General features: G+C 58.2%; 1 protein-coding gene across 9 annotated transcripts; it reads left to right on the top strand.

Annotated features, from left to right (window-relative positions):
- LSR (lipolysis stimulated lipoprotein receptor) lies at window positions 1-14,897 on the top strand. Of its 9 annotated transcripts, XM_046681180.1 has the most exons (11): window positions 731-1,056; window positions 2,231-2,575; window positions 8,003-8,122; window positions 10,023-10,079; window positions 10,620-10,766; window positions 13,166-13,321; window positions 13,488-13,547; window positions 13,647-13,778; window positions 14,032-14,152; window positions 14,435-14,660; window positions 14,755-14,897. In XM_046681180.1, exons 1-11 carry the CDS (start codon window positions 855-857, stop codon window positions 14,788-14,790), a joined length of 1,602 nt encoding a protein of 533 aa, XP_046537136.1. In that variant the 5' UTR covers window positions 731-854; the 3' UTR covers window positions 14,791-14,897. The 9 variants fall into 9 exon arrangements, with proteins under 9 accessions (XP_046537137.1, XP_046537136.1, XP_046537129.1 ...); XM_046681181.1 differs by lacking the exon at window positions 731-1,056 and adding an exon at window positions 1-194 and having other exon boundaries at window positions 14,032-14,660; XM_046681173.1 differs by having other exon boundaries at window positions 13,650-13,778; window positions 14,032-14,660.
- Window positions 14,898-15,160: the final 263 nt, after the last annotated feature.

Below are 15,160 nucleotides of genomic sequence, written 5' to 3'. Positions count from 1 at the left end.
CCCTTTAAGAGCCAGAGTTTCCGGAGGCCTGACCGGGGGCGAAAGATGCCCCGGGGCTGAACCACGAGTTGGGAATGGGGGGAAACGGAGAAAATTTCCGAAGGAGAATCTCAACTTTTCCTGGGCCTGATTCCCCGCGGGCGTCCCTACGGGGGCAGAGCTTCCCTTCCGGGAACTTCTCTCGTTTTTTTAAGGTAACTAAGCAGAAGGCACAGGAAGGCTGCAGAGCCTCAGTCCGCCGGGACGGCAGCAGCCCCAGAGCTAGTGAAAAAGTTAGGCGCAACCGACCAGCCTCTCCCAGCCAGCCCAGGGCGCGCTTAGACTCGCCCCTCCCCGAAGGGTGTACCTAGGCGGGTCCACAGCCAGCCGGGGAGAGGGGTGTGGGCAGAGAGGGAACAGGTGCGCGGCGGGACCCGCCCCCCCCCTCGACAGGTGAATCACCCAATTGAGTCTCAGTTCTCGTGACTCACACTCCGCTCGGCTTGGCCCGAGCAGGAGCGGGCGGGACAGGATCCCTGGTCTGCAGGCGCCCTCCCGGCAGCTGGTCACTTGGTTCGGACCTTCGGGGCAGGAGCGCACCTGGGTCAGCCCACTTCCGGGGAGGGAGGTGGAGGAGCCCCACCCGCCGCCCGCTCCCCAGCCCAGCCCTGTGTTCTCACCCCGTGTACCTGGGCCGATCCATTCCCCAGAGCGCGCGGGGGGTGGAGTGGCTCGGAGAACCGCGGTGGGTCCAGCAAGTTTCTCTCCAAAAGCTAGAAGCGTGCTCTCACGTTGTTTCCGGTCATTCAAATTCTCGAATAGGGCTGGGTGGGCTTGGAATAGGGACAAGGAACGGAAGCGGGAAGGGGAGGAGCATGCACTCTTTCCAGCCTTGGTGCGCGCCGCGCCCCCTACCCTCCCGGTACCTGGGAGGGGAGGCGCGGGCCGGACGCGCCCAGCCGGCCGCGATGGCGCCTGTGGCCCGCGGGCTCTCCTGGGGGCCGGGCTCCTACCCGGCCACCCCAGGTTGGGGTGCGGTCGTCTTCGTGTGGCTCTTTCTCAGCACCTTCTGCACAGGTACGGAGAGCCGAGCCCCTGGTGCCGCGGAACGGCTGGAGGGCACTTAGAAGGGGGATGAATGGAGTTCTACCCCGCCAAGGAGGCAGGGGAGCTGGGGGAGGGAGCGCGCGGAGACGAGGACCTCCGGTCCCCCGGGGTCTCGGGAGATCCCGGTGTGCCACAGTGCGGGGAATTCCCATTCGTGTCTGGCGCGCCCGCCCGACCGCGTTCAGAGAGAGCAGGAAGTGAAACTGCCCGGAGCGGGAGCCCTGGAGCGGCCAGGAGAATGGAGGCCTTTGTAGGGTAGGGCTGAAGGACCACCCGATCACTGGGAAAAGCCGGGATGGGGACCTGGGCGCACCCCGAGATCTCTAAGTCTTGGGGTACCGGGGAGAGGGCACTCGAGGGCTGGATCGGACGCTTCCCGGAGGAGATCAAGAAACAGCTCCCAGGCCTCGGTGGGTGTGGAATTGGGGACTGCGCGGCTCCGGAGTGTCTGTGCCTGAGAGTCAGAGGGGATGGACTTGTGGACTTGGTTTCAACCCCCTGTTGGCAAGCTTCCACGTGGATTGACGTTTGTTTGCATGGGGCGAGGGGCCTCTACCTTTCAGGAAGGGCTCTTGGCCTGTTCATTTGAGATGGCTTTCGGTAGGGCGAGGTGGGGCTGATGGAGACATGAGGGCTTCAGCTATTCCATGGCAAAGCAGTTCGGTCAAGCTCCAAAATTTTTCCCCCAAATTCTCAAAACCCGAGGTAACCTGGAACCCTTGGTGGTTGTGTCTGAGGCGGAGCCCCGAGCACTGTGGCTTGCGGTGGCCACTTGGGCTTGCCTCTGCAGGCCCAGGGAGAGGGCCCTTCCCATGAGAGAATGGCCAAGGGAAGAGGGGCCGGCTGGTTCCGAGGCCACCCTCTGGGAAGAGGGATGGACGGGATGTTCTGAGGAATCTGGCTGTGTCGCTTTGTACCTGCTCCTTCTGCCCCGTGGGTCTATAAAATGGGCACGGGTCTATAGAATGGGCACGGTTATCAGAGCCACCTCACCCATCCTGGGGATTAAGGAACAAGGAGTGCCAGGCGCTCCCTGAAGCCACACACTTGAAGTGTCAAGCTGGTGACAGTGATGTTGCTCGTTGCTGCTGAAACACTTCCCTGGGCTCACAGTGGTCCCTGCTGTCTCTCCTCTTGCCCTCAGCCCCTGCCAGCGCCGTCCAGGTGACTGTGTCAGACCCCTACCACGTCGTGATCCTCTTCCAGCCTGTGACCCTACCCTGCACCTACCAGATGACCACGACCCCCACGCCGCCCATCGTGGTCTGGAAGTACAAGTCTTTCTGCCGCGACCGCATCGCTGACGCCTTCTCCCCAGCCAGCGTCGACAACCAGATCAATGCCCAGCTGGCGGCCGGCAACCCGGGCTACAACCCCTACGTGGAGTGCCAGGACAGCATGCGCACCGTCAGGATGGTGGCCACCAAGCAGGGCAACACCGTGACCCTGGGAGACTACTACCAAGGCCGGAGGATCACCATCACCGGAAGTATGTTGGGTGGCTCGGCGGGGACCAGGCGGGGGCGGAGCTGTGCTCCCCTGGGTGGGGCGCTGGCTCCCTGGTGCCCAGCCTGGGGTCCCCACCTGGAAGCTCATCAGCGCAGGGTCTGAAAGGACTGACAAAGGGAAGGATCCTTCCCTCTGTCCATCCCTTTGTCCATCCCTTTATTTAACAGCAAAGATTGATTGAGCGCCTAACATATACCATGTGCCATATGAGGCCCTGGATGGCAGCGAGCAGAATCGCCAGCCTCTTCCCTCCTGGGCTCCAGCTCCAGCGGGGGAGGCGGACAAGGTCAACACAACACATACTGTTGAGTGCTTGGAGATAAAGACAAGTGGGTCAAGGAGAGGGAGGCCGGGGTTCCATAAGACTGCAATACCAGCAATAATAAGTACAATTTATATAAATAGCAACTGAGAAAGGGCCTCTTCTGTGCAGGCTTGAATCCAGGTTCACATGGATTGACTCATTAGAGACCACACAGTAACTGCGTGAGGAGGTTCCATTATTGCCATTTTGCAGAGGCCCAGAGAGGTCAAGTGACTTGCACAGGGTCACAGAGCTGGGATTCTAAGTCAGCCACTTTGGGTCTGGACTCCGAGCTTGTCACCCCTTGGCTTGCCCAAGGTGGTCAGCAAAGGGCTCATGAAGAGGTCACCTGAGTGAACTGAAGGGGCAGAGATTTTACTAGAGAAAGTCTACAACTTGCCAGGTGCTCCACATACATTCTCCCATTGAGTCCTCATGGCCACTCATGACATTTTACACTCATGACAGCTGAGGCACAGAGAGGTTAAGTAGCTCATCTAGGCACACAGCTAGTAAAGGGCTGGAGCTTGGATTTGAACCCAGGCCACCCTGAGAGCCCTCATCCTGACCACAGTGCTGCCAGCCAATAGGAAGTGCCTGTTGGGACGAAGTAAGGGGCAGTGGGGAAGTCATTCATTCATCCATCCATTCATCCGGGATATTTACCAAGCATCTAGTAAGTGCCAGGCACTTTTGTAGGTGCTGGGGATGGAGTGGTGATCAGGACAGCTGAGATCCCTGCCCTCAGGTGACATGCTCGTGGGGCAAACAGGCAGTGAACAAGCAGATAAAGAGAATTTCAGAGAGTACCCACTCGGGCAGTGCATTGTGTGGGATCCCAGGGTGCACACCTTCGGACCCGCGAACGAGGTTTCAGGAAGCACTGGCACTGGGCCCTGAGGAATCGAGAGGGCAGAGAGGAAGGTGATGGGCGGCAGTGGGCGAGATGGAGGCTTGCCCACTGAGTGGATTTATCCTTTCACTGTCTTAAACAGGATTAGAGCTTTAATTTGGGGCTTGGGGCTGGGGGAGGGGAGGGGAGGTCATTTGCAGACCCCAGGAGACTGGGCCATGGAGCACATGCCTTCTAGACGGCAGATGAAAGGCAGGGTTCCAGGGACCCAGCCTGTCAGTCCTGTTCCAGGGAGGGACCCAACCTGCTTGCCCTAAATTTCCACGGGCAGCTCAGCCGGAGCATCCTGCTGCTCTTGAGGACAGAGGGCATCTTGGGGGTTCACCCTGTCCAGGCCCCCTCCCCCATAACCCGAGACCTCTCCGGCCTGGGCCAGGCGTGACTGCCCAGCAGCCCTCAGGACAGCCCGAAGACTGGGAGTGCCCTTGAGGCTGGCTGGAATCGGGGCTCTGCTGAGTCCTGCACTCCAGCGTGACCCTCAGGCTGCATCTGGGGCGGGTTCTTCATGCTGCAGGGCCTCAGGCCCGGGTCTCTCAGGCTGCCCTGACCTGGGCCGTTTGATACAGGCCTTGATCTGTAAACACCCATTGTGTGTATGTCCTCTCAGGAAACCCAGCAGCCTTGGAGCTTCCTCCATCTCAGCTTTGAGGATGGAGAAAAGTGGACTTCCCTTTGGTGTTCCTGAGGGTCACCAACCGTCCCAGTTTTGAGTGAAAGTAGTCCTGGGCAAATCAGAGTGGTTGTTGCCCCTCGCTGTCCCTCAGCTCAGGTGGGTCCTGCTCCCCCTCCATTCTTCCCTGCTTTGGGTGACGTGGGCACCTGCATGGGAGCTTCGTTTCTGCCTCCTTAGGCTGCTTGGGGCCCCTGTGCCTCCCACTCTCAGCAGCACTGGGCCCAGGAGCCCCTGGGACCCCTTGAGAGGATGAGGGCCACCTCTGCTGGTGCAGATAAAGAACCAGAGGCCCAGAGATGAGGAGGCCTGGCTTCTGTTCCCAACTGGAGACTCAGCGTCTTCTCCCTGCACATAAACAGTCAGAGCGATGCCTGGCCTAAGTGCTGTCAGGACCCGACGGGGACCCGGAACAGGGTGGGCCTTGCAGGAAGGAGGTGGGCCCAGGCCTTGGAATTGATCAAAAGAGGCCGGAAAGCCGTATTTTTTGTGGGTTTTGAAAATATCACACACGCCAAACAGGACGCATTGAGGCCCAGATCCAGCCCTCAGGAGCCCAGATCTGAGCCCCTGACTATGAACTTGTGCTGTGGCTGAGGGCTCACGTCCACCTGTGCAGCCTCGGGCAGGCACCTGCTCTCGAGCTCTGCTTTTGGAGACCTGTGGTCAGAGTCTGACTTAAAGACACAGGTGGGAAAATGCAGGCTGAGAGGGGGTGATGGAGAATCCGGAGGAGAGAGGAGAAGGCAGTTCAGGGTTTTCGCAGGATTCAGTGAAAGAATATTTGCAGAGGGCCCCGCACGTCAGTGGCTAGAAGTGCAACCACGGAGGGAGTCGGGGCCTCCGCTCCTTCACAGCTGCTCCAGAGGTCACCTTCCCTGATCACCGCACTTGAACTTGCACAACCCCCGTGTCTACACTGGCGCTTTCTGTCTGCCTTCCCTCGTGGGTTTTCTCCACACTGCTTACCACCATTGGTATGCGATATATTTACATTTTTTCATTTGTCTCTCTCTCCCAGTTAGGCTCTGAGCTCTGTCAGGACAGCGTTTGTATCTGGTTCTCCAACACGTGGATCTTGGGGCCTCTTTACACTTGTAATTCCTGAGGTCCTCAAAGAGCTTAGTTTTTAGAGCCAGCTAACTGAGAGAAGTTAAAAAAGTACTTAGGGGACCGGCCCAGTGGCGTAGTGGTTGGGTTTGCGCGCGCTGCTCCCTGGGGTCCGCAGGTTTGGATCCCAAGCGTGGACCTACACGGCTCATCAAGCCATGCTGTAGCAGCACCCGACATACGAAATAGAGGAAGATTGGCATAGATGTTAGCTCAGGGCAAATTCTTTCTCACTAGAAAAAAAAAATAACATAAGTTATTTGAAAATCTTAATTTCAACAACCTAATTAATAAATGGTTTGGCTGAAAAGGAGGCAAAGATAAATTTTTTAAAAATACTTAAAATCACAATAATAAACTCATTATGGGCTAATATACAGAACATACTTTTTATGAAAAATAACCATATTTTCCAAAACAAAGTAAAACAAACGATCATGGAAAGTGGGGCGCGGCTTTATATTTTTGCCCGTCTCCTCGGGGTCGGGCCAAATGGAATAAGCTGCTTCTCAACGTACACTGTGATGGCACATGTCACGAGCCTTGGGGACACTCCAGGGGACACTTGGGAGAGATTCAGTGGAGAAGGCATGTGACATCTTAGTAGTATTATGAACATAACTTTGACCTCAGGGACACCCTGAAAAGGCCTCGGGGGCCGCAGGGTCCATGAGCCACGCCGAGTCCCCTGGTTGCTCTCTAGTTGACCAGGAGCCTCGGATGCTGCCTGCAACACAGGTGCACCCGGTGGTTACGTGGTGCATGTTGACTGACTGTGTCAAGGGCCTGTCTGCATACAGCCGTGTGCCCAGACACTGGAACAGACAACAAATCTAAGGAAGGTCAGCACGAGGAGGGAAGACGTTCATTTCCAGGTCTTTCTTGGGCACTGGGGACTCGGCACTGGCCGGGACAGACCAGGTTCTGCTTGCACGGAGCCCAGGTTCTCCTGGGGATGGGATCACGGATGGTCAGCTCCTAAGCTGCCCGACAGAATTCGGCATTTGGGTGGGAGAGCTATGCGAACAGGATGGAGCCAGCGCTGTGGGGTCTGAGGACACGGTGCCAGGCAGCAGGAACAGCATGAGCGGAAGCCGGGGCAGGTGCGGACCCGGCACATTGCGGGATAGTGAAGAGCTAGTGTATCTGGAGTCTGGTGAGTGAAGGAGAATGGTGGGGATGAGGCTGGCGTGGTACCTCAGTGGCCAGATCATGCCGAGGGTCTCGGGTCGGGTCAGGCTTTTGGGATGGTGTAGACAGACGTTGATGATCCGGGGGTTTCTATGGACGTGAGGTCTTCCAAAGAAGGAAGGGTTTTGATGATGCCCTGGTGGGTGCCAGTTGCTGCAGGCTGGGGCACACACAGTCACTGCCCCCAGAGCTGCCATGGAGAAGGGCAGTGGGTACGTGGGCCAAGATGGTAGGCAGGTCAGTGGGGGCTGAGAGCCAGAGCAGTTGGCAAGAAAGTGGCTGGGAGGCTATGGGGTGCTCCTCTCCGGGCTGTTCCCATCTGCTGTCCTCCATGGGCCGAAGGCCAGTTGCCCAGTGGGTCCTACCCTGTCCACACAGGTGGGTGGCTGAAGGGATTTAACTAATTAGGGCCTGAGGAGAGGGGCGGAAACCGGATGTGCTGAAAGGCTTTCATTACTGGAGCGATTAACAGGCTCCTTGCCTGGGGCTGCTTCAGACTGGAGCGTCCCCAAGCCCTGGGCCTGACCTGGAATATGGGGGCTGATGGTGGGTGGGCAGACCAGAGAACTGGGGCAGTCCTAGTCTCCCTCCCACCCCCACTCCATCTCATGCCGGGGCATCTCTTGATTCCTGGAATCTGGCCTGTTTATCTCTGCCTCCTCACCCTGGACCCACGCCCAGGGTCTGCACTGGGCTCCGGGGTGGTTCATGTCGGGGGAGGTAACTTGCTCTGCGTGGTGGTGCAAAGGATGGCTGTAAGTATGAAGTCAGACCGTCCCGGCTCCCCCACTGCTGAGCTGTCTCACTTTGGGCGGATTAGGTGATTTCTCATCTAGAAAACAGGAAAGAGAGGCCGGCCTGGTGGTGTAGTAGTTAAGTTCGTGTGCTCTGCTTCAGCGGCCCAGGGTTCACGGGTTCGGATCCCAGGCGCGGACCTACACACTACTCATCGAGCCATGCTGTGGCAGCGTCCCACGTACAAAAAATAGAGAGGAAGATTGCCACAGATGTTAGCTCAGGGCAAATCTTTCTCACTAAAAAAAAAAAGGAAGATAACAGTACCCAGCACAGAGACTGAATAGAGCCTGAGAGGCAGCACAGCCTTGGATGACCTGTTTAACTTTCCCTCGATCCGTCTGCAGCCCCACCCCTTGCCCCCTTCCCTGGTGTCCCTGTGGGAGGCTGCCCTGCTGCTACCCTCACTGGTCTCCTGATGCAGATGCTGACCTGACCTTTGACCAGACGGCTTGGGGGGACAGTGGCGTGTATTACTGCTCCGTGGTCTCGACCCAGGACCTTCAGGGGAACAACGAGGCCTACGCAGAGCTCATCGTCCTGGGTGAGTGGGCTGGGTGCTGAGGGCCTGGGGACTGGGAGGGGGGCCTCTTCTCCTGCCACTTCTGTGTGTCTGCCCTCTGCCCTCCTGCTTGCTCTCTGGGCTCTGTCGCCTGCTTTGCTGTCCCATCACGGCACTGCCAGTCATTTGGGCTTACCTGTGCCCCACACCCCAGGCAGGGGCCCCTCCCTCCACGACATTTCAAATAAGCCAGAGCCAGACTAAGAGTGGAGAGAATGGGGGACCCCACCTCGTCCCACTAACCTCTTTTAGCAATACAGAAGTAGTCAGAGTGGATTGGCAGCGAGTGAGGAGGGCTGATGGGGAGGCTGGACCCACCTTCTGCCATATCCCCAGGGCCACATCTCACCCCAGCCCCTTGCCAAAGCACAGGCCCCTTGCCCTTGGCCCTGTGGGGATGGCGCTGGTGGCTTCACAGTGAGTGCCTCCTCCAGCAGGGCCACCTCCACAGGCCCAGGGGTAGGGTGGGCTGGCCACCTGCAGCCCCTGTTTGGCTGTGAGGCCCCTGCCATGTGTGGGGGGATGCTGCCATCAGCCAGATGCTCCGTTCTCAGCCCACATATGTAGTCTCGTGGGGCCTGTGCTGTATGTGGGACGCTGCTGGGCCGCACATTGCCATCATCATACGCATGATGCAAGGAAACGCACGCGTGAGTGAGCATGAGGATGGGGGAGCCCACTCTGGGGTGCTCGGGTCACGCGACAGAGTTTACGTTTGATCACGTGCATCAGTGACCCAGAGAACTCTGTGCCCTTTGGTAAAATGCACAGTCTACATCAGCATTTCTCAGACTTTCCTCTCAGGGTCTGCTTATGCTCTAAACAATTATTGAGGATCTCTGAGTTTCTGTTGAAGTTTTTGTGCGTTCTATCTGTAGTTGCTTAACATAAATTGGAAATTGAAACTGGGAAATTTTGAAAGCACAAGGTACACAAACACAAAATCAATCCCTTACCATGGGAGGGATGATGTTGTCCTGGCTCACAGAGCCTCTGGAAAGTGCCTGCATCCACCCACGTGGGAATGGGGTGGAAAAGGCCAGTAGCGGTTAGCATTACTGTGGACGCCATTCTGTTGTCGAGGACGGGACCGTACTTTGGGAACTGCGGGCCTGTGTGCTGGCAGCCCCTTGTGGGGCCTGTGACCCGGGGTGCATGAGCTGTGGAGAGAGCTTCGCTGGTGGAGAACATGGCCGTGGCTGCCCCCGGATAACGGCGCTCTCGGGCACCTAAGGGGACGCATGAGCTGGGCTGTGAGATGTGGTGTGGACGGGATGCTTGGACTCATGGGGACCCTGGTGGGCCGAAGAGCCAGGGCCCTACTGTGACTCTTAGGGGCTGTAGGCTCTTTGGTCTTCGTGGGCCTCTTCCTCAGTATAAAAAAATTACAGATTTTGATTGTGTTGCTATAAAGACAATTCATGATTCGGTAGTAGTACTTTTTTTCTTCAGATTTTAAAGTAAAACTAAAGCCTTTTCATGGGCCATCGGGCACTGTGCCTACTATGCCTGATGGAACAGGACTGTCCTTGTGACATGGGATGGGATCCTTTAGGGCGATAGGACCCACGTATGTGGAGAAGATAGAGCACCCAAACTGAGGAGGAACCTTCAGAGCCCATGGGATATGGGACACTTCTGGGCAACAGAATCCCCAATAGCATGGAAGTGGGTGAATTATGTGATGGGGGCCTTCTGGAAAACCGCACCTACATGGGGTGGGTGGAGGGCAGGAACACGTGCTGGGTGCCTCCTAAGTCACAGACCCCTCATCTGCTTCAGGGCACACCTTTGCCGTGAGGAGCCTGGAGCTGGGCTTCCGGGTAGGGGTGGCCTGGGCTGGTCCTTGCCAGCATAATCTGTCTCTCTTTTATCCCTCCAGGGAGGACCTCAGGGGTGGCTGAGCTCTTACCTGGTTTTCAGGCGGGGCCCATGGAAGGTACGGGGGTGGAGTCCCCCACACACCACTTCTGTTTAAGTATTCTCCCCCACCCCAAATACCGCCTGCTGTGGACCCCCACTAACCCCGCCTGACTCCGACTCCATGGCATCTGGTGACCCGGCTCTGGGCTCTGGGCTGGGCTGGCGGAGGAGGGTCCAGGGGTGTAGGCAGGGGCTCCTGTGACTGGTGCCTGCCGTGTTCTTCTGGGGCGTGGGATCCGGGCAGCTGGCTCTCTGTCCCTCTCTGGCAGCCTGTCTTGCTCTGGCCGGGTCGCCTCTCATTGTCTGCCTTGTCCGGATGAGCACAGGGCGAGTCCCCTAACTCCAGGACTGGCCTGCATTGTGGAGTGGGTATCCCTCCACCGGTGCAGCCCAGCCTCTGCTGTGGAGAATCCAGCCAGGGCTGCGGCTTCCCCGACAGGCTTTACAAACAGCTTCGCCCCATCCCCAGCTCTGCTCTGCCCCGCCGTGCCTGTGTCCCCGTGTCCCTGTCCTTCCCAGACCGCCCGGCTCAGGGCCTGCCCCCGTCTCTCTGCAGACTGGCTGTTCGTGGTCGTGGTCTGCCTGGCCGGCTTCCTCCTCTTCCTCCTCCTGGGCATCTGCTGGTGTCAGTGCTGCCCCCATACCTGCTGCTGCTACGTCAGGTGCCCCTGCTGCCCCGAGAAGTGCTGCTGCCCTGAGGCCCGTAAGTACCCTTCGTGGATGGACCGCCCCTTGCGGACCACCCTGCTCCACCACCTCCTGGGTTCCAGGGAGGAGGTGGCCACCTGCCTGCCTCCCAGGACAGTGCCGCTGGTCTGGAGGTGACAAGGTGAGCAGTTTGCGAGAAAGTGGGCCAGGGAGGACCTGCCGTGTTAGGCTATCACTGACATACTTCACCTTTTCATTTACTTTTAATTTTCATTTACTTTGAGTTTTTCCGTTTAGAAGTAGAATCTATGCACATGGTAAAAAAAACAATTCAAATAGTACAAAATATTCACTGGAAAGGAAAGCTCCCTTTAAAGGCAAAATCTTAAGTGAAAAAATCTAAGAAACCAAACAAAGTTTACAGCACTCTATAATTTAAGCCAATTTTAAAAAGCCGCATCCACGCGAGCACTCCGGATTTTCCAAGGCTCCTGTTTAGGGACACTGCTGGCACCGCAGGGAGGGAACCTGGAGGGCTAGGAATGGGAGTGGGGCCAGGGATGAAGCGGGAAAGAAGCAAATCAAACGGGACAGGAGAGGAGGAGAGTGAGGCTCCCTCCTGTCGCCCGCCTCCCCTCCTGGGGCCCACAGTGTTCCTTTGTCGCCAGATTCCTGGTCCCTTCCACAGGGGCTCTGCGTCCACCAGCACCCCACACGGCCCAAGCCGCGTTAACAGTAAAATCCTAGGCAACTGCTGCATGCGTGGGCAGGCGGAGGTGCGAGGCCCAGCTCAGCTCGATGCCTCCCCTGCTTAGAAGGCAAGCGAGGGACTACCTCTCGGCCTCAGTCTTCTCCTCTGGGAAATGGGGCCACCGCAGAGCCCGCTAGGCAGGGCGAGTCGAGGGGGTCCGGTCGACTGTTGTGTGCGGCATTTAGTGCCAGGCTTGGCCTACAGAAAATGCTCCACACCCACTAGCCGCTGGACATTGCTGCTGTCAGCGTCGGTGATGACTGAGGGCTAGGGAGCATGTCAGCACCTTGCCACTCACACCAAGTGACCTCAGATGAGTAGCAGTCCCTCTCTGAGCCTGTTTCCTTCTCTGCATGGTCCCAACCTCATGGGGTGTCGTGAGCATTAAGGGAGGACTGTGTGTGAGTCCCCAGCACAGGGCCACTGCTCAGTCCATGCTGGCAAATGTTGTAGTCATTGAGCCTGGTTCCTCAAATAGCATTCCCCTGGAAAAGTCCACTGCTCTCTGGAAGATTATGCTGGCCGTCCCCTCTCTCTCGTGTCATTTTTACTAGAGCTTCTTGCTCAGGCCATGGGTGTTAGTCCATTTCATTGGTGAAAAGGGACCCCCAAGGGATGCAGCCAAGTTTGCAATGACTAATAAGGCTGAGGCCAGGACTGCAAATGCCTGTCCCAAGGCCCTATTCCCTCCATCCTGAGACCGTTACCCCCTCAAACTGAGGCCCCATTAACTCACTGTCGGAGGCCCTGTACTTCTGCCGTGGCCCCAGCCCTGCTGAGCTGGCCGGGAGCACAGTCCCATGGCTGAGGATAAAACAGCAAGTCACCTGAGCTGAGGGGCCTCTCCTGGGGGGCTGAGCACTGAGCCTGCCGCCTCTGCAATGAATCAGAGGCAAAGGGAGCTCTCTGAGCCTGTCTCCCCGCTGTTTTCCTGTCTGAGTCCCAAGGGGAAGTAACCGGCCTAAGCCCAGTGACTCTGCCACAGAATAGCCACCAGCACCCAGCCTCTGGCCTGGGGAGGAAGGCAGCAAGGAGCATTTGCCCTTGAGCTGTCAGGCCTAGAACCAGGCGTGGGTGGGAGTGGGTGCAGCCCACAAGTTGGAAACATTAGAGAAGATACTTTGCCACTTGGCCCAGGCTTGGGAACTCTGAATGCCCCCACCTCCTGCCTCAGCCTGATTCCTATCACATTTGGGTCTGGACCCAGTGGCCTGAGGGGGAGGTGGGCATGGGATCCCCCAGATGACTCATTTTGTAGAACAGGGCCTCAGCTGCCAACAGGAATACTTGACTCTGGATTCTGGGTCCACAGCCCGTTGGTTTTATCTAAAGGGGCATCTTTGCCTGCTGTTGCTAAGAACGAACGCAGGCCCAGGGTGGCTTCATCTGATAAGGTGGCTGGAGTTGGGATTTGATGTAAAACTTTGGGATTTTTGTCAAACTGTCACACAGTCAAACAAAGATGTTGACCTGCCAGTGTACTCCCCCGCCCTAAAACCTCTGAGCAATCGCAAAGGAGGTGTGGACTCCGGGAAGCTGATGGCCCCTAGTTTCAGGGACCCTCGAGAAACCAACCAAGGGCCTAGGGAAGCTCCACAGCTAGGGGGCTGGGAAGGTCCAGGCACATGTCCCTCCAGCCCCTCTGTCACGGTGGAGGGCAGCATGGCTCCTGGGTGCCTTCTCACGCTGTGTCTCCTCCCCAGTGTATGCTGCTGGCAAAGCAGCCACCTCAGGCGTCCCAAGCATCTATGCTCCCAGCATCTATGCTCACCTCTCCCCTGCCAAGACACCGCCCCCACCAGCCATGATTCCCATGGGTCCTGTCTACAACGGGTACGACTTCGACAGGAATAGCTCAGGTGAGGCCTGGGGGAACCAGGAGCAGCTGGGGTGGGGTAGGCTGGGCATTTGGGCACTAGAGAGTCTGGGGCTGGAAGAAAGAGGGGATTCAGGACAGGGGAGAGGGGGTTGGGAATGCAGGACTTTGCTCTGGGTGGGCAGCCACTGACAGCCCATCTCCCCCAGTTGGCGGCCACAGCTCCCAGGTACCCCTGCTTCGTGACACAGACAGCAGTGTGACCTCTGGTGAGAACTAATTGTAATAGGTTGGGCATGCCTGTAGGGGAGGGGGCTGGGTTAGCATCTGCCCCACCCAAACCAATCACCTCCACCTCCTGTCCCCAGAAGTCCGTAGCGGCTACAGGATTCAGGCCAGCCAGCAGGACGACTCCATGCGGGTCCTGTACTACATGGAGAAAGAGCTGGCCAACTTCGACCCTTCCCGACCTGGCCCTCCCAACAGCCGTGCAGAGCGGGGTGAGCAGGAGCTGTGGGGTCTGAGGGGTTCCTGAGAGGGTAGGGGGAAGCACTTCTCCCTGACATCTGCCCCAGGGATGCTTGCTGCAAACCCTGGACAGTCCCTCCCCTTCTGTGACCACAGTGAGAGGTGTGCAGGACTCTGCATATCATCACTTAATAGACCGGAAACCTAGCGCCCCCTAGAGAGTGTATGGGCCCAGTGGGTGACACTGCTGGACCCCAGGACTCCTGACACCGTCCTTCCCTGCAGCCATGAGTGAAGTCACCTCCCTCCACGAGGACGACTGGAGATCCCGGCCTTCCCGGGGCCCTGCCCTCACCCCTATCCGGGATGAGGAATGGGGCCGCCACTCTCCGCGGAGTCCTAGGAGATGGGAGCAAGAGCCCCCCAGAGAGCGGCCAGGGAGTGGCTGGGGGGCCCGGCGGCCCCGGGCCCGCTCTGTGGATGCTCTGGATGACCTCACCCGGCCGGGCTCTGCTGAATCGGGGAGGTCTCCCCCAAGTAGCGGGAGGAGAGGCCGGGCCTATGCACCCCACCGGAGCCGCAGCCGTGATGACCTCTATGACCAAGATGACCCGAGGGACTTTCCACACCCCCGGGATGCCCACTACGACGACCTCAGGTCTAGAGACCGCCCTCCCGCTGACCCTAGGTCCCACCACCACCGCTCCCGGGACCCTCGGGACGATGGCTCCAGGTCCGGGGACCCCCAGTATGATGGGCGGCTCCTGGAAGAGGCCTTGAGGAAAAAGGGGCCAGCGGAGAGGAGGAGACCTTACAGGGAGGAAGAGGACGAGGAGGAGGCCTCCTATCCCCCAGCGCCTCCCCCTTACTCCGAGACCGACTCCCAGGCCTCCAGGGAGCGGAGGCTCAAGAAGGTGAGCGGACACCCTCCCTGGCTCGAGACCTTGCAGACGCTCTTCTCCCGCCCTCCCCGGCTCACACGCCCCTTTCTTTCTTTCTTCCTTACAGAACCTGGCCCTGAGTCGGGAAAGTTTAGTCGTCTGAGCTCACGTTTTGTATGTAGCTTTTGTACTTTTTTTTGTTTTAATTCTAGGGACTCCTGATAATCTTCCCCTCCTAAGTCTAATAAAATTTATGACCACAAGGCCGAAGTCTGCAGGGAAGCGTTTGTTTTGCTGCGCGAGGTGGGGAGCGGCACAGCAGCTGTGTGTGTGTGTGTGTGTGTGTGTGTGTGTGTGTGTGTGCCCAGCTTCTCCCGGGACTCGCGTCCGGGGCCGCGAGGGCAGCACCCGCACCGCCTCCTCCGCCCTGCCGGCCGGGAGGACGTGCCACACGCTGGCTCCGCCCGCGCTGCGTGCGCGCCCCGGCCTCGCCCAGACCTGCGCATGCGCCTGGGCCTCCGCCTCCGCGCACT

Source organism: Equus quagga, chromosome 13 (genome assembly GCF_021613505.1).
Source record: "Equus quagga isolate Etosha38 chromosome 13, UCLA_HA_Equagga_1.0, whole genome shotgun sequence".
NCBI lineage: Eukaryota > Metazoa > Chordata > Mammalia > Perissodactyla > Equidae > Equus > Equus quagga.
Note: the sequence above shows the minus strand (reverse complement) of the source record. Positions and strands in the feature narration are given on the sequence as shown.